At 37.5% G+C, this 19,802-nt stretch overlaps 1 protein-coding gene across 3 annotated transcripts in view; it reads right to left on the bottom strand.

The window, feature by feature from the left end:
• DMXL1 (Dmx like 1) overlaps positions 1–19,802 on the bottom strand; it is an 89,941-nt gene that overhangs the window by 36,646 nt on the left and 33,493 nt on the right. For all 3 annotated transcript variants that reach the window (XM_048055072.2, XM_048055073.2, XM_048055075.2), the window contains exons 10-23: positions 19,468–19,680; positions 17,253–17,506; positions 16,443–17,127; positions 15,786–15,907; positions 15,247–15,336; positions 14,834–14,936; positions 12,690–12,806; positions 11,138–11,362; positions 8,735–10,438; positions 8,057–8,167; positions 6,566–6,735; positions 2,569–2,666; positions 1,712–1,877; positions 666–918 (exon numbers count right to left, since the gene is read on the bottom strand). In XM_048055072.2, the coding sequence (XP_047911029.2) occupies positions 666–918; positions 1,712–1,877; positions 2,569–2,666; positions 6,566–6,735; positions 8,057–8,167; positions 8,735–10,438; positions 11,138–11,362; positions 12,690–12,806; positions 14,834–14,936; positions 15,247–15,336; positions 15,786–15,907; positions 16,443–17,127; positions 17,253–17,506; positions 19,468–19,680 (4,311 nt within the window). The remainder of the gene's footprint in view (positions 1–665; positions 919–1,711; positions 1,878–2,568; positions 2,667–6,565; positions 6,736–8,056; positions 8,168–8,734; positions 10,439–11,137; positions 11,363–12,689; positions 12,807–14,833; positions 14,937–15,246; positions 15,337–15,785; positions 15,908–16,442; positions 17,128–17,252; positions 17,507–19,467; positions 19,681–19,802) is intronic.

Here is a 19,802-nt window from a genome sequence, read left to right as displayed (position 1 = left end):
GAAGCCACCTATCATATTAATTGCTAGGGACTTGAAACGTTTAAATTATTTGAGAATACTAACTTTAGGAAATAATCCATCTGCATAATAGAAGCAGTCTATAAAGCTAGCAATTGAACAGGGAGAAAATTCACTTTAAGAGACTTACATTATACATCTCATACAGCATTCCAGGCCCCCTGTGGATTTCCTTGTATCATAAATATCAAAACAATCCTTTCTATGGCAGTTTATCAGTGTGGTCAATCAATCTTACTAAGGACTAAAAGCTACAAAGCACCATGTATTCACAGCTCTGCTGTATAAAGTAACTACGTGATCTGTGATCAGGAATTTTTTCCTAGGTTGTGACAGAGTTCCTACTGAAGTTAATTTGTCTCTTCCTCTTGAAGATGCTACTGGAAAAACAGTGGAAATGCCATACCACTATAGGGTCATTCTTGTTTTCCTGATGTTCACATACTTAAAGGATAAATTAAGAACCCATTCATGCAACACAGGATAATAACAACAGTCATCACATTTACTATAAATAAAACATCAACCTATTTACTAGAAATGATGAGCAACTGTACAGTACCTGGTAACATTCAGACTATACCCTAATACTCTATAAATGAATAGATAGTTAAAATCAACCTAACAATCAAAATACTCATTCTTACCTCCTTCATCTTCAACAGAATGTTTAATCAAAGTGTCAAGAGCCTTGCTGTAATCTTCCAAAATCCAGTAAGCCATACTACGCAGAAAAGGATCACAGTACATGTTTCCCGAGCTCTCCTTTTCAGGAAAGGCACTTCCCAAAATTCTCTTCTGTAGTATAGATTTATAAGTACTAGAGACTTCAAACTCTGACTCATAAAGTCTTGATATTACTAGAGCCAACTGAATGTCATTCAATTTTTCAAGGCAGACCTAAATGAAAATAAGCTTAGTTACAACATCAAACATTCTAATTTTTCTTCTGGTTAAAACAATCAGAAGGCAGGAAACGGTAAGAATACATTCAGACTGAGATACATGTATCAACTCCATAAAAAATTAGCAGAAAGCAGGCTTAATAGCTGTGGCCAACAATTATATAAAAGAGCTGATTTGTCATTTCTTAAGTCTGACATGTCACTAGATCTTTGAAATCAGCTAGCATCAATGTCTCATTGTCAGTGTGTACGTGCCACATCTTGAAGTTGTATGTTTAGGTTCAGAAGCTCTACAGGACATAACACTTCACTATCAAAGACATATTCCCTCCCAGTTTTTCAAGTCTTATAAGCAGAACCTGGAAAGATTTTTATTTTGTGAAAGGATTCTAGGAGCCAAATCACATCACTGCCAAAGAGCCTTCATTTTCAGGCCTGAAACCTCCCAACGGAAAACAACATTTTCTTCATACATGACAGGACAGAGAAACCAAAAACAAGTTAATGGTAGATAGCCCTCCCAATATTATTACAGAGATATCAGCCATTAACCTAGCATCACTAGCCTGAGAGCTAAAACAGAATCAAAATGTCTAGATCAAGATCAAGGATTTTTATGCCATTAGTATGCATGAGGGTAAGAGAGGGAAAGAGCAAACAGACTGGAATCTTCAGGGGTCATACTAATTTAAATTGCGAATTTCTCACGCATTTCAGTCACACTCAATACATTGGTATGTTAGGAAAATATATCAGTCTTAAACAAAAAAAGTTCGTTATTTTATTACCTCCACTGCATCTTTTAAGTGTCCTGCCAACAAGAAAAATGCCGCAGAATGTTCAAAACGCTGTTTGCCAAGCAAAGAGAAAGCATTCTTTAATGCCGCTTTACGCCACCTGTCCTCATTGAAGTTGTTTCCAAAAAACTGTGTCATTTTAGTATCTTTTTGGGACCTGCATATTGAACATAATTAACAAAAATATATTACATTTATCATACGAATTTTGTCTCCTGATTTCTTCTGATGTCAGTAGAATTTTACACATATTTTCAATAAGAAATGCAGAGGCTAGGAGCACTGGGAGTATAGGAGGCTTTGTTTTTATAAATTAACAAAAACATTACTAAGTATAAGACTAATAGTATTTTTAGTTAGCTTCATATAAACACAGAAAAACTTATTTTTCCCCCAGGTGATATATTCAAAGCAAGTCACATTGCAAACTACCTTTTAGAAAGGTTACAAAGTTGAACATTATTATCAACTCCAGTTTGAAAGACAGGCTTAATTCAGTCCTTTGAATTTATGGTAAAATTCATAATTAAAGCCCCTTTTCTTAAGGATATCCATGTCATTCCAAACAGAACACAGGCAGTCCAGGATCAGAATTAAGTAGTGAATGTAATTACAGTAGATTTGAGACTAAAACTTGAAAGCACTGACCTTTAGAAATGACTAAATTACCACACTAAATACAAGAAGCTTAATAACTACCCATTCAAATTCTAAATAAGTTACTAAATTGGATCTCAGTTTCCAATGGTAACATTTGTGTTTCTTTTTAATCACCATTATTCAACATTTTTCCCCAAATTATACCAGACTGTTAAGAAACTCCATTTAAGATCCTGGATACCTCCTACCTGTATAGTCCCCAGATCACAGCCTTCTTTTTCATTGCAAGGTAGAAAATGGCTGCATCAAGTGGATCATTATTACGCTGAAAGGCTGCTTTAGCTACCTGTGAAGACAATTCAACAAGGGGGAAAAAAATACATACACAAGATTTTAAGAGAATCTTCGACTGGGTTCCTCTTGCTTCTGATATCCCATGCCCCACAGTTTAGATGTTCTATTTAACACAGATCCAGTGTGAGAAGATGGATCCTGAGATAAGAACATGTGAAGCTACTACTGCTTCAATGCATTATTATTTAACCACAGAAACCTTTAGGTTGGAACATACCTTCAAGGTCATCAAGTCCAACCATCAACTTGACCTACTGCATCTCATCACTAAAGCAGATTGCTTGGGGCTACATACACACGTCTCCAGGGGTGGCAACTCCACCACTTCCCTAAGCAGCCCATTCCAATGCTTAACCACCTTCTCTGCAAAGAAGTTCTTCCTGATATCCAAACTAAGCCTCCTCTGGCACAACTTGACACTGCCTCTTTGTGTTCTATCACTTGTCACCTGAGAAAAAGAGACCAACACACTCCTCACTTCAACCACATTTCAGGTAGTCGTAGAGACTGATGAGTTCTTCCCCCTCAGCCTCCTCTTCTCCATACTAAACCACCATCCTGACCATTGATAAAAATGTTAACAAAACTGGCCCTAAGATTGAGCCATGGGACATGCCACTGGTGACCAGACACCAACTGGACTGAACTTCCTTCATTAGGGCCCTTAGAGTCCAGCTATCCAGACAGTTCTTCACCTACTGAACTGTGCACCTGTCCAAGCTATGAGCAGCAAGTTTCTCAGGAGAATACTGAGGGAAACAGTGTCAAATGCTTTACTAAAATCTAGGCAGACAACATCCACAGCCTTTCCCTCATCTGCTAAGTGGGTCACCTTGTCACAGAAAGAGATCAGGTTAGTAAGGCAGGACCCGCCTTTCATAAGCCCATGCTGGCTGCATCTGATCACTCAATTGTTCCATGCATGATGGATGATGACATTCAAGATGATCTGCTCCACAACCTTCCATGGCACCAAGATCAGACTGCCAGGCCTGTCATTCTCTGTATCCTCCTTTCCTGTCCTTCTTGTAGACTGGTGTCATATTAGCTAGCCTGGTCAACTGGGACCTCCCTGGACAGCCAGGACTGCTGGCAAATTACTGAAAGTGGCCTGGCGAGCATTTTTCCCAACTCCTTCAGAACCTTTGGATTAATCACTTCCACTCTCAAACTTGTGAATGTTCAAATGATGTAGGTGGTCACTTACAGTTTCCCTCTGGATTATAGGACCTTCATCTCACTACGATCTTCAAACACAGAGGGCTGAGTTCCCTGGCCTTACTAATAAAGGCAGAGGCAAAAGAGGCATTTTGCCTCTTGAAGTACTCAAAGTACCTCAGCCTTTTCCTCATCTTTTGTCTCTGTTTCCGCTCATATCCAATAAAGGATGGAGATTCTCCTTGCTGTTCCTTTTCTGTTAATGTATTTATAAATTAATTTTTGTTGTCTTTTACTCCACTAGCCAACCTGAGTTCTAGCTGGATATGGCCCTTCTCATTTTCTCCCTGCAGAACTTCAAAACAGCTCTACAGTCCTTCTGAATTACCTGTCTGTTTTTCCAGAGCTCAAACTTTTTTTCTTCCTGAGTTCCTGAAGAACTGGTCTTCTCTCCCACTGGCTCAACTTTCAGCACATTGGGACAGTCTTTTCCTTCACCCTTAAGGCTTCATTCCTGAAAACTGTTTAACATTCATGGATTCTTGTTTTTGACTCCTGTTTGAATGGCACACTTGCCTTTCAAAACTGCCTCCCAAGGGATTCTGTCAACCAGGTCTCTAATTAGGCCAAAGTCTGCCCTCTAGAAATTCAAGGTAGCAGTTCTGCTAACCACCTTCCTTACTTCACCAAAGATCAAAAACTGTATGATTTCATTACCACTATGCCCAAGACAGCCTAGAACCAGCACATCAGGTCACAGAATCACAGAATGGCTTGGGTTGGAAGGGACCTTAAAGATCAGCTAGTTCCACGCCCTTCCCCCACCCCCACCATGGGCAGGGACATCTTTTGCTATAACAAGTTAGCCTGAAGCCCCATCCAACCTGCCCTTGAACACTTCCAGGGATGGGGCATCCACAACTCCTCTGGGCAACCTGGTCCAGTACCTCACCACCCACAGAATAAAGAATTTCTTCCTAATATCTGATCTAAACCTACCATCTTTTACTTTAATATTCTTACCCCTCATCCTATCACTACAGTCCCCAATAAAGAATCCTCCCCCACCTTTCCCATAGTCTGCCTTTAAGTACTGGAAGGCTGCTATACGGCCTACCTGCACAGCCTTCTCTACTTTGGACTAAACCACCCCAAATCTCTCAGCCTGACTTCATAGCAGAGGTGCTACAGCCCTTTCAGCATCTTTGTGGCCCTCCTCTCAAGCTGCTTGAACAGTTCCATGTCTTTTTTATGCTGGAGGCCACTTTACCTGTTTGCGAACAACAGGTCAAGTGGGGCACCTTTCTTAGGTGGCTCACTCACAACCTGTGTCAGGAAACTATCCTCCACGTACTCCAGGAATCTCCCAGACTGTTTCCTCTTTGCTGTACTTTATTTCCTCTTGGCATCTGGGAAGCTGAAGTCCCCTGTGAGAACAAGGGCTAGCGATTGTGAGACTTCTGGTTGTTTGTAGAGTATTTTTTATCTATTTCCTCGTCCTGGTTCAGAGGTCCATAAGAGATTCCCACCATAATATCTGCCTTATTGGTCTTTCCCCTTACTCTTACCCATACACATTCAACCATTACCCAGCTCCATGCAGACAAAGCAATCCCAAACATACATAGCTATCTCACCTCCTCTCTTTCCTTGCCCATCCCTCCTGAAAACTATGTAATAATCTATCACAGCACTCCAGGCATGCAAGCTGTCCCAATATGTCTCACTTAGGCCAATGATATTTTAGCCCTGTGACTTAACTATACCATTAAGCTAATGGTCTTCCAGTTCTAAAAGCTTTTTGACAGATCAAATGGGAATGCCTACACCTGAAATCAGTTCCTAAAATCAAAACAAAATTAACTTATTAGTTGCTTCGGTAATCAAAGAACACATGGAGACTTGAACAACAGACTGGGACCAGTCACAACGGGAGAAAAGTTTACAGGAGATTATTTTTGGAAGTTGAAAAGGAAAAAGGGATAAGTGGAAGTAAGAATAGTCCAAGACCCATGTAAAATAACCTTAAATGCAGGCCCAGGAAACTTCAATTTTCTTTTAAATGCAAGGCAGGTAATTTCCACAAAGTGATGATTAATTGCTAAAGACTGAACAGTAGAAGTAGAGACATGCATTTTACCACTTTGTGCTTTGTAGTCAAATTATCTTGTGAATGTCAGTTTCTAGCTCAACACACTTGGCTCTTCCAAGAGCTTAAAACAACTGATAGTGAGGTTAGGCTTATTACCACATCTGTGACAATTCAAGTACAGATTTTTTAAAAATAAAGAAAAGCAATAGAAGGCTTAGTTACCATGGAAATATATCAGTTTGCAAGACAGATGAACAATAACTTAATTGGCCTGACCTCTAATAGGTTTCTAATGAGAATCTTCCCTGTAACTTGTTTCCTTACCTAGGAGAGGCCCTTGCTATAAAAAAAACTAGCTCAACCTGTGTATTGAGCATCCACCATAAGCACTGTACGCTACACCTTCGAAATGTAGATTCTAAAAGCCCAAGATGTACTTCACACTGAATTTGAAACCTAATAAAAAAATATTGAATACAGAATTGCACATTCATACAATAAACCATATTCATAACAAATACAGCATGAAGCATTCAGTAATCCTGAACATATTTAAAATTTCAAACCATATAAGCAGAAGGTAAATACCAGAGAACAGATATTTGAAGTTTTGCAATTCTGTTTCAGAAGACTGTGCTTACCTTTTCTATGCATTTCCGCAGGCTATGGATATTTCGAACCCACCATCCTATACCCATAGCTCTGAGTTCCGACCATGTTGGATCTCCTTTCTGCATTGCAGGGAGCATGCTCAGTAGTTCTTCTTCTGCTACTGAATGAAATGCCCAGGCAAAATGACTAGTAGATAAGCCTAGATAATCAACCATTTAAAAAAAATCAGTAATAAAGTAATCCATAATATACATTCAAGGAGGTAGGGGTTAAGAGAAGATAAAAAGGCTATATCGTTCATTTTGGACTTTCTAAGTTTCATTTTCTAAGTGCATTAATGATGAAATAGCAGAAATTTAAGAACATTTACATTCTAAATATTAAAGAAAGTTTATACAGATGAAAGCAATTTTTCAACTTGTAAACTGCTTAGATAGTTTGCAAAGAACAGTTATTGACTGAAACTCAAATTATAATGGGTGGCATTAAGATTAGCCATGACACAAAGTGTAATGTATTGATTAAACTTTTCAAAGTTTTCATTATTTTGATTTGGATTGAAAAAAAGTGAAGATTACAGCAGCAGAAAACAGGTTTGAGAACAGAGATACAAAAGAACACTGAAAGACAAAAGCCATGACATAAGGAAGACGGCACTTACTAATCAACATAAAAGCTAGTTATGGATTACTGCAACACCAGGGTTGACCACAGGTGACTGCTTTGCACAGAGACAGATTCAACTGCACCTCTACAGCTGCTTCTAATTCTCATAAATTTCTGAGCTCAGTAGAAGCAATGCATCTCAGCTAAAAGGGTACTAGGAGAGACCTAACTCAGCAGTAATGTACTGTGGCAGTCCTAGCAAGGTCCAAGCTCATATACAGCTGAATAATAACAAGCCATGAGATTGAAAATGTAATTATCTGTTATGAAGGCTAATAAAAGGGTGAAGAAATAATCACAATCACCCCTTTAAATTTGGTTAAGTCCTCATCAAATCTGATTTTGTAATATCTGATTGGAACTAGTCAAAACTACACCAAAGAAAACTTTATTTAAAATAGTTCATTGGATAATTACACTAAGTGTATGAAAAAGCATTCAGTGACTTAATAAAAGTTTTTTGTTTGTTTGTTTTTTCAAAAAAGTACTAAAAACCTAAGACAATAAGTACTCTGTATTTTCTACTTTGTTATTTCTGCAGAAGGCTATTGGAACAACATGGTACTAGAAGTACAGAAGAGCCTGTTCTCTTGGGGAAATAGAAGAAAATTAAAACTACAAAACTGTTAGAGTTAGAAAAAAACACTTCAGTTCTAATGCCTGCGTCTAGAATACAGCAGACATCTTCCAGTCTGGCATGCATTTGGACTGAATAATAGTAGTGGTGTTTGTTTTTAAGAACAACAAGATTACCTTGAATCTGGACAGACATGTCAATCACATACGATCATGTGTACAGCTACTTCATTTAGTAACGTTCCCCCCCCCCCCCCCCCCGAAAATATGTCAGTTACCTTGGTGAAGCAGTTGAGCTCGATGTACAGGAGGAAGTGACGTTGTTAAAAATGTGTGAAGCCGAACAGCCAATAAAAATTTTAAACCACACTCATCAAGAGTTTCTCCACCTGCAATTAAATGTTTTGGTATGCACTTCAGAGAAACTGTTAAAAATAGCCATCGGGTCTCTAACAGAAGAAATATCTTAGTTCTACAACTATTGATGTTTTAAATTCACAAATATATTAGCATAATCCTTAACACTTTCACTAATACATGACGAAAATCTCAGATATAAGAAGTTGTGAAGTTACTTGTTCAACTGAGTGCAAGAATTGGCAAAAGTGTTTCTACCAAATTTAAAAAAAAAACTGTGTTTCTCCATTTCTCTACAAAATGGAGCAAACATCGGCTGTTAACAATGTTGTCTCTTAACAACGTTTTCTCTTCAAAAGTGAATCAGAAAAGTTAACATAGGCAGATTAATGAAATATCACTGCCATTAACAGTTAGCAATAGCAAATTTCATTTTATGAAGTCAGAAACTTGAGTTAAACAGTAAATATTGTGATGGCACAGTAAATCATAGACACTATACTATGACAAGCTTTAATAGTAGTATTTCAAAGTAACAGAGAAAAGTTCCAAAAAGGGTTACGAACAATAATATATAGAATTTGGAATGGACAGCTTACCCTGATTTCTGTCTCTGCTTTCTCCAATGTCAGTACTGGTGGTAGCAATTGTATCTGCCAAGGCCATCAATGACATTTGCTCCATCCTAGTCAGACCTGGCAAACTTGAATGAAGCAAGTGACGAGAAAGTACTTGAGCATGCTCTGGTCCAAAGTAAGTTGGGCTATATTGAGAAAGATCAATGACTTTTGGTTTTGCACTGTCTTCATCTGCATCAAAAGTTACAAGTTCATCTGTGCTTACAACAGAATTTTGAAAGAGATCTTCGTAACTGTCATTGGGCATATCTTTTTTACATTGGCTATTTTGATTATTTGACTTCTCTGAACAAGAATGAGATGAATCATCATCTGCAGCAAGTAGAGCATACAAGGGCAATGGTGGAACAGAGTCTATTTCGATATAGTCTGTAGTCTCAGTTTTGCTGAATGTTTTGGGGTCTCGTGCAGTACTTCCACTAGCACTGATGGTCAGAGATCTGAGTCTTCTATCATGATTAGATTCAGATTCATTTATAGCAACAACTTCTCCAGCAATGCACTTCACCAGATGGGAAAGAATGGCTTTTGCTCTACGTACTTTACCAAGATCCATGAGTTCTAACAGTTGATGTGGATGGTACTGAGGTAAAGTGGGAGATAATGTATGAGCTGCTTCAAAAAGACCAGAGTCTTCCATTTCAGCAGACAGATCAAAGGCAGATCTTTTCCCACTAAGTTTTTGTGCAAGGCTGGTCATAGATCTGGTCAAAGTTCGCTTTGGCGGAGGCAAACCTGAGGCAGTTGATTGGCTTTGTTTCACTGAGCTAGTTATACACGGCATACTTCCACTGTAGGAATCTGTACTAATTAGCTCCTGCTTGGCAGGAGGCTGCCACTGAGAATAGACATGCATTTCACAATCCATTCCAACTACTAGAATGCCATCACGTACCCATGACAAGGAGACTGGAAAAGGAGGTGACCCCTCTACAGAGGAAACCAAGTCAACAGAACGCAGTAGAACAAACCTAGAAAGAGCTGTCGCCTTTACAGTAGTACTGCCACTATGGGAGATTGCTACAGTCTCCTTACCATTTTGTTCTTGCATTTTCCCAGACAGCTGGCCAAACATAAAAAGTTTTGATCCAATTCCTACTGTCAGGATATGTGAACCATCCTCCCTAGACATCCAATCTAAGTGTACCAAGTGCTTAGTGCTGGGCATCACATTCCCACCGTGAGAGAAAGAAACTTCTTGTCTGTTATATGCCACTAAATTACTATCAATACTAATAGCAGGGTCTAACATTGTGCCTATCTCGTCTAAATGAAGAGTCTGCTCTAGAATCCAGGAAGAACCCCCTGTAGATTCACATTCAAAAATGCTAACATGCATTATAAAGTCTTGAGAAAGGTGACTATTTTTAGGTGTTACCTGCTTGTATGCTACAGCTAATCGGTTTGTGTGTGCACAACTAACTTCAGTTGGCCTTCCTGGAACAGTAATAGCACTACTACTAAGAAGTCCATCCTCAATCAGTAATGGCCATTCTTCCCAAATATATGTAGCATCACTCTGTACATTATATTCTGGCATGGATGAAGCCGATGATTCAGTGGTCACCCTGCATCTCCAGAATCGAACTTTTCCATCTGAGCATGAAGTAGCCAGCAGATAAGGTGCACGACAAACAGGATATATGGAAGAGGAACTCAGATGTCCTAAAAATTAAATATTTTTATTAGGGCAAATAATAAAAAGTAAGCCAAAAGGAAAGACCTTTTTGTTCCACTACCATTTTACTATTCTAAAACAGACAACAGATATCAGTACTTCCTCATAAAAAGGGTTGTTCTCAGAGCTTTACAAGATTAAAAAAATCCTGTGAAATTATTTTACTATTAGTCTCCATTTCATTCTCTAGAAAGGAGTTAAATTGCATGATTTAAATCTGAATATTAATATCTCTAGGTGCTAGTTTTGCACTGTATGGGAAAGACATTGTCTGTGTTTCACACACAGACAAGCATTTCTCTTTCAGAAATCTAAAAATCTTTTCAAAATATTTTTTGAGAGGCTTCTGATAGAAACCTTAAATTTTAAGTGTACATCCCACCAAAAATTAATGAATGATTTTAAAACTATTTTTTTTTCTACAATTCCTTTCATTTTCAGAATCTGGGTTTAAATAAATGTTATGCCTTTCACAAAAAACTTTATTTTAGTATTATTTCCAAGATCCAGATTAAAAAGTCAGGGGAGCAGGTTTTAGCAAACCATTTAGATCTACCTACAGGTATTTTAATTTTAACAACAAATACCAAACTATTCATTTCTATTTTAAGCCAAAATCAGAAATACAAGAATTCCACACTTTATTCTGAAAATAATAAGAAATAAAAAAAATAAAAATCACAAACCTGCTGAGGGCTTAACACTTATTATCTCCACTCCTTCTGGCAAATTCAACTCTTGACTATACACCATTTTTGAAGAGAGAGTAAGCCAGCTGGTGCTCTGAAGGTTTGCTCTACAGGCTTGATACTTTTGATTGAAAGGTGACTGGATCTTCTCTGGATCCGGTGAAGAATACAGTTCTTCTGTTTGTTTTGTTAAGTCAGGTGTATTTGAGTCTACCTTTTCACCTAAAAAAGTTTGCACTGTTAGTTAAAAAAAATATCAGTAATTTCTTTTAACTAGAGTCTAGTTATCAGTGTCACTCATGTTATAAGTTCCAAGAAGATAGATAAAATGTTAAGAATTGTAATTTCCTGTCAATGAAAAGTGTTCCCAAATTCAGATGTAAAGAGAAATTGTAGCACACCTCAAACACTCCATAAATCTAGAAGTGCTTAGAACTTCTTAAACAAGAAACTCTTAAACTCTTAAAACAATCAAACTCTAACCAGAGACAGCAAAACTGCAAAAGAAAGAGGTAGGTATGTGGGCTTCCGTGGAAATTTATGCTTCATGAGGCACAGAGTATCTGCTGCAAGAGAAAATTAAATGCAGACCTCCATGTCTTACCTCATAAACTGGGGGAAAGTATTTTTTCAGAAAAGTTCTGTCAAAATTCACTTAAAACGTATGATCTCGAAGATTATGTCATATGAATACTTCATTACTTTAAAAAAAAAGTTTTTAATAAAACCCAACAGTGTAAGTATGAATTTGAAACATATATTGGTTTAAAAAAAAAAAAACCTTCCCAGTAATGGCCTCACCATATAAGTAGATTAGAAAATTCGAATCTTTAGTTATCTCAAAAATTTATTAACTGCAATAATACTTAAAGTAACTGAAAATTCTTCCTGTGAAGGCAACAGTGAGATAAACAACAATTTGGTTTAAACCACAGAAATGTGCATTGTAACAGGTTTGTCCAGTATGTGATGAATGTTGGATTTCTGTTTCCTTATAATCTTTGTGTACTTAGTTTTATAATTTTTGTGGTAGTTTTGTAGTCTGAAAGAACCAAGAGATTTCAGAACTTCAGAGTTTTTCCAGAATTGTAATCATAATCTCTCGTGTTTAGGTGCTTCACTATAGCCCAATATAATTTACCTATAAACACCTACCTATATACCTAATTTACCTATATACACCTATTTGTGTAGAACACAAATTTCTAAGAAGCAAAGCATCTGAACTGTTAGGCTCTATTAAAACCAGATAAATACGTTTGCCCTTCAAATACACAAAACTAACAAGTTAGGGCTCAGGATGAATTCAAAAGCTTCACCATTCTGAAAATTAAGAAGTGATCAAGGAAGAATGGGTTGTGATGAAAAATTGTAACAAAATTGTAGATTCTTCACAAAAAGCTGAAACGCCATTTAAAATACAAATACTCTGAATACCAGATACATTCACAAGAGTGAGGTTTTTTTGTTTTTTTTTTTTGTTTGTTTGTTTTTGTTTGTTTGTTTTTTGTTTTTTTTTTAAATCTAACTTACACAGAAATGGGCTTACCTACTGAGACAGGAATTGACTTCAAGTGTAAGTGCCACATATGTAGTAACGAACGGTTTTGAGTATACTCTATTACTATTAAGTAGAATTTTTCAGAGAATCCATTCTGCTGGTTTCCTGATAAAAATCAGAACAGGAATACTTTAGGCATTATTCAACTCCAAGTAGAACTAAATGTGCCAGCTAGCAAGTAATCATAATAAACCACTGTCAGCTGATACTCAAATACAATAGTCTGAATATATCCAACCTGATTATACTAGTTTTATCAATATTTTATCAAAAGCAATAGCCCCTGCAATTATAGGCACACACATTAATAACAGTCACTATGTTCTTTTAGAGCGGTTAAAATATTTGTCATATGTTTAAAGCTAAGTACCAGAATGTGCACTCAGCTCTACCTACTCACCTTTAATGGGTTGCTCTCTTAACACTTTCTTAGAGGTATCTGTTGCTGGCCACTCTAAGAGTTGAGACAGTGAACTAGACAGAGATTTGGCCTGACCCAGTACAGCTGTTACGTTTAATGTACAAAAACTACACACGTTACATCTACAGAAACAATTACATGTCAACAATTGGGAAAGTCACAGCTTGGTCTAACGAATAGGTTCATCCATCACAATCCAGTCAAGATTGATTATATAGTCTAGAACACACAAGAGGAAAAAGGATTCTTCCTAAGAAATTATTTGCTGTACTACCCATTAAGAGAAGAAGGCATGAATTGTTATCAGTAGCAGCCCATTTCTGGAGGGTGCACCCAGACATTCTCCCTCCTTAGCAATGAAGTAAACTTATTAGGACCAAGCAAGAATGGTTAATTTAGTGATACAACCACGTATAATCTTTTCTCCAGGATTCCTCCAACCCTTCTTTACAATTGCATTTTTAGGCATGCATCTACATAAAACATGATCAAGGATAAACTACATTTGCCCTGTGGGTCTCACACAGGGCTGCTTATGGTACTGTTCTTTTTAAAAAAACAGTATGAGCTAAATACTTACGTGCTTAACTAAAAAGGAAAGAGCAGAGGCTTAAAACTGATGTGCTTTTAAGTATTAGATAGTTTGAAATGAGAACATATGTCAATGGCACACTTCTAATTCACAGTATTAAAGGGCAAATTTAGCCAAATTTCTTTCATGGCAGAAGCCCATACAGACTTCCAGAATGCACACCCAAGACTGAAGAGCTTCCATGCAAATGCACAACAAATCTATGCTTTAGCACAACACTTCTTTTTCGTCTACTCTGTTCTTAATTTCCAACATCCCATTTGTATATTTTGACCACTACCGAGAGTTAGGACAAATTATCTCCATTACTCCACATGTCCTTGAGCAGAAACAGCTAATTCAGAAGGAAGCACTGTATACACAGTTCAGATCATTTTTCTTGGTATGTTTCCCTTGTCTTCTACCAAAAAATAATTTCATGTGCCAATATTACACAACATTTTGTTAGTGTTCCTTATTTTTCCTTCCTTCTATTTAGCATTTCCATTACCACCGCAGATGACTTGGTATCACAGGCTGTAATTTTATTTTGACCCTTTTTTTCCAAATCATTACATCGGAACTGAACAAAACAACACTGAGTTGCCTAAATGTCAAAACTACTGACCAACTCCACCAACAAAAACTGATACTTTTATTTCAAGGCAATTCAGAGCTACCTTAAGACGCATAGAATGACAACCTCTAAAACCATAACTATGCAATATCTATACACTATTCACAGCATTGTATTTTTAAGTTGTCTTTTTTTGGGTGGGTTGCTTATTTGGCATGTCATTTATCATAGAAGTAGTATGTAAAGAACCTTCAAGAAAGGACGCAGATAAGTTTGCTGTAGGGTATACTATATCATACCCATCATACAGGTTCTACTTTTCAAACACTTTCCCCTCCTGTAAGAACAGCATCAGCCACAAAATGTTTTACAAAGCTACCTTGTCTAAAATTTGGTTGAGTACTACCCTCCAGGGAGGTGAAACACCCATGACTTTCATTAGACTAGAATTTCTTCTTCAGCGTACAAAGACCTTAAAAGAAAGATGCAAAAACCTATACAAGTTCTGTGGAATACACATACAATATTTGTCTTCAATATTTTATGAAAAAAGAATTCTTTACCAGAGTCTGCTAAATAGTTTTTCTTTTCAGGTATCTCCTTCTCCCGGTTATTTAAAATGAAGTCTTCTTGAAAAACATGGAACAACTGTGTTTTTCTGCCATGCTAAGAAAGTAAAAGATACACACAAGTAGTGAACATCAGAGTGCACTGCTTAAGGTTTCTCTCTAACATGCGAGCTTTTGAGCTGATTGCTAAGTTACACAAAACAAAAAAGGTTTCTCAATAAGATACACTTTGATTATTCATGTTTTATTTGTTTCCAGGTACTATGAAACCAAAAGCAAGTGTATGTCAGAATCAATCTTTAAACATTCAATTTTACTTGAAAGACAGCTAGAGGTGTAGCCTTTATTGTTAACACTTTCTGAGCAAGGTAGTTATGGTATAAAATGAGTACATATAAAGGTCTTACAAGCTCTGTGATGGCATCCAGTTCAATGATGCATCCTGGGCGAGCAGTAGATTGCTGACTTATGATATTAAAAACTTCACCAACATATTTCTGTTAAAAACAAACAAACGAGATGCTTCTTTTGTCTATTTCTGCAACACAGACTGCTGAGTAGATACAACATCTAAGCAAATGTTAAACAAAAGCATTAAAAATACTCCAGCTGCAAGTTACCAGGAATACTAAAACATTCCTAGTTTTATGGAGAGCCACTTTATTTCTGATGATTAAAAAATGGCAAGAACCTACAAAGCCATCTCGAAAGCCATCATCTAGAATGCCTCACATATAGCAGTTTACGATTCCTTCACTAAACTGAAACATTGTCTCAACTGCAGTATGTCTACAACACTAAAATGCTTTATCTTACGGTTTTACAAGCAGAATTGAACTATCATAATCTGCAAAATTCTTGACAACCAGCTTAGTTTCTAATAAGTCTAACTATTATTACTGAATGAAGTTCCAACCTTCAAAAACTTGAGACAGCTTTCACTTACAGAAATTTCTGGATTGGAGAGCTCACACAGAAGTTTTTTAGCATCTATTACAGCTTGATATAATCTCAAATGCTGTCCGTCACTAGCCACAAAGCAGGCACTTGGAGAATTACAGTATGCACCTGAAAAATATAAATGCACAAAGTACTCGAATTTAAACACCAACTGGCTCCCTTTTTTGAGGAGAAGAAATTTAAAATTTATGAAAGAAATACAGAATGAGAAATATTCTGTCTTGTTTATTTCTGTTCACAGGCAAGAACTACAAAGTGTTGCTTAGCAACCAAACCAAAGAATACAAAAGAAAATCAGAATTTGGTTTGCAAACTAGAGCAAAATCTACCTCTGCTTTTAAGTGTTCACCACATTCTGTAATCAAAAGTACACATTAGCATCTAACAGCTGGACTTTATTAGCCCCTAAAATATCAAATATAAAAGGCGGCATACCCCCCCACCCCCCAGCAATTCTTTAAACAAGAATACACAATTACAAAATATAAGCAGCTTGAAAATATGTGAAATAAGGGATCCATGCTTAACATTTCTTTTTCAACCTATTCATATATACATATATCTACACTGCCTACTTAATAGCATTACCAGCCTATATTGCTTTTATTCTAGAATACTTAACAACTCAGGAAAATGAACTCACCAAGGCAATAACTGGGTATAAGAGTGGGCAGCCATGCAACATTAGAAAAAGCTGAAACATGGAGAGAATTGATCCGAGCAAGTTCAGATACTCCACCAGAAAAGGACAATGGCCCAACAGGATCAACTCTCCAAAGAATAAGTTCACTGTAAACTGCATTGGGATCCTGGGATGTAATACTTGCATTGCCTCTACTCTGAAGTCTTAACGGTGACTCCTGAGACTTTAAAGAATCATTTGCTTGTTTTGCATTCTCAACATCTGGTGAACTTAGAGCATTGTGATGTGAGGTTGTAAGCAGCAGCGGTAATACTGAATGGCAAGCCAAGTCATTAAGATGAAAACGGTGTCCACAATATCTGGATTTATGTGAAATACTGAGTACAGTTGAAAAAGCAGATTCTTCAGCAAAACTCACTAGCCATTGGTTCAAAGATCCATCTGCATGTTTGGAGATCATCATAACATTGGGTGTGAATATACTTAGTTTTAAACTGTTGGTTGATTTGCTATGTCCAGAAGAGATAAGCATAGATGATGATCGTGTAAGGCCAGGAGGCTTTTGTTTGCCTTGTTGAATAGCCAAGTCAACATTTTTGGTACATGCATACATCACTATACTTCTGCAAAGAGAGTTTGCATCACCCGTTGGGAATGCAACAGGAATCCGTGAGACAAATGACACCTGGAAGTTTAAAAAAGAAGGTATTTTAAGAAAGCATTTTAAAATTTTAAGAGCAAGTATTAAAGTTCTTTTCTCAACATACTTTTCTGTACACAGAAGTACATAATCCAGAAAATGCAAAGTACCTGCACCTGTCGAAACATGCCAGGCTGGTATTCATCTAGCCAGTCCACATGCCATACCAGCAATGAACCATCCATAGGATGTATACTGAATAGCATATCAGCATTTTTACTCCATTCAGAAAGCAGAACTTCAATTTCATGATCAACAATAGCAGAAGATAAAGGAACAAGGCTTGATGCTGAAGTAGTTCTCTCATCACCCAATTCCTTCTTCTCTTGGTTTCCTTTTTGTTCATCTCCATTTTCATCAACCTCTAGAACACAAAAATATGTTTAAAAGCTAAAGTTTAACAAGCAAGGTCATTCAGGCATTGAAGCACATTTCAACCTTTTTCTAAATCACTCATTCAAGCACAAATTTAAAATAATGAAAGTTTTAACCAGAAGTTCTTTAGTGGACCACTAATAAACCAAAATAACTTAGTTTGCACTTGAATTTGAAATATTTATACTTTTTCATAGAATCATAGAATATCCTAGTTGAAAGGAATCCACAGAGATCATTGAGTCCAACTCCTGGGTCCCCAAAGGACCACCCCAAAAAGATCAGACTGTGTTTGAGAACGTTGTCTAAATGCTTCTTGAACTTCAACAGGCTCAGTGCTCTGACTACTTCCTGGGGAGCCTGTTTCTGTGCCCAACCACCCTCTCTGTGAAGAGCCTTTTCCTGAGATCCAGTATGAACTTCCCTTGTTGCAGCTTCAAGCCACTCCCTTGGTACCTACTGTTGGTGACCAGAGAGAAGAGATCAGTGCCTGTCCCTCCATTCTCCTTGTGAGGAAGTTGTAGACTGCGATGGGGCCTCCCCTCAGTCTCCTCTTCTCCAGACTGAACATGCCAAGTGACCTCAGATTACCCTCATACATCTTTCCCTCTAGACCCTTTACCATCTTTGTTACCTTCCTTTGGACACTCCCTAGGAGTTTTATTTCTTTCTTATACTGTGGTGCCCAAAACTGCACACAGTGCTCAAAGAGAGGCCGCACCAGCACAGAGCAAAGCGGGACAATCCCTTCCCTTCACCAGCTAGCAGTGCTGTGCCTGATGCACCCCAGGATACAGTTGGCCCTCCTGGCCACCAAGGCGCACTGCTGGCTCATGTTCAGCTTGCTGTTGATCAAAACCCCCAGATCCCTTTCTGTGAGGCTGCTCTCCAGCATCTCGTCCCCCCATCTGTATGTATAACCAGAGTTGCCCCTTCCCAGATGCAGAATCCGACACTTGCTCTTCTTAAGCTTCATATTGTTGGTGATTGCCCAGCTCTCTAATTTGTCCAGATCTCTCTGCAAGGCCTCACACCACCCTCAACAGAGTCAACAGCTCCACACAATTTGATATCATCTGCAAACTCGCTCAGAAAACCTTCAAGTTCTTCATCCAAATAATTTATGAAAACATTGAGGAGGACCGGTCCTAAAACGGAGCCCTGGGGAAATCCACTGCGAGAGGTCATCAGCCTGATGTAACCCCATTTACAAGAATCCCCTGGGCCTGACCCATCAGCCAATTGCTCACCATTATATCATGCTTTTATCTAACTGTATTCTGGTCACTTTGTCCAGAAGGATACTCTAAGAGACAGCATCAAAAGCTTTACTGAAATCCAGAAAGATTACATCGACTTGCTTTCTTTGGTCAACTAGCTGGGTGATCTTGTCATTAAAGGAAACTAAGTTTGTTAGACATGACCTTCCCCTAACGAACCCATGTTGGCTCTGACCAATGACTGCATTGTCCTTTAGGTGTTTTTCACTAAATTCCAGAATAATCTTCTCCATAATTTCACCAGACACTTAAGTGAGACTTTCCCCATTTAATGTCTATTTTTGTATGCATAGGCAGAACAAAAGCAGTCATCTCCCAACCATGTCTAACATTACGTATTCGATTAACATAAATATAAAGCTGTTTAAATTAGGTTAACACTGAAAACTAGAAAGCTTAGCTCTATGATTATATCAGCTTCCCTAAGCATGTCAAAACAATACACTTTTAGTTTTCAGCGTAAATTACTCAAAATATCTGGAAAAAGCAAACAATTTGTAGATACACATTTTTAAGAGCCACTTACGTACTTCCACTGGAAAGAAGGAAATTCACAGAAATAATACTGCAATCTGTCTGCTTCCTTACATTCTAAATTGCCTCTCACTCAAGATGAAAGAACACATTACTTTGTAAAATGAAAGCCATTTGTCTATGATAAGACTATTACCTTCTTCTGATCTGCTGTCCATCTGATTAGATTCCTCTGTATTTGTCTCAGGAGAATGGTGTTCAAAATTCTTTTTAAGTTGCTGCAAAAATACTTCCATGGATAAGGTAAAATGGAGTTCTTTATTGTTTAGCCAGTGCACAACAAAAGGTCCACTTTTTTCTTCATTTTCACCAAGACTCAGAGATGTGATAGATGGGAGTAGAGGAATATCTACCAGAAAAAAATATTAACAACTTAATTCAAAACCAAGTAGTATGGAAAAAAATAATTTTCTAGACACTATGTTCAAGCAGAAAAGCCACGAGGAAAAAAATACACTCAGAAATAGGCGA

The sequence above is a fragment of the Anser cygnoides genome, chromosome Z (genome assembly GCF_040182565.1).
Source record: "Anser cygnoides isolate HZ-2024a breed goose chromosome Z, Taihu_goose_T2T_genome, whole genome shotgun sequence".
NCBI lineage: Eukaryota > Metazoa > Chordata > Aves > Anseriformes > Anatidae > Anser > Anser cygnoides.
The sequence above is the reverse complement of the archived record's forward strand: the minus strand, read 5'-3'. Positions and strand labels throughout refer to the sequence as shown.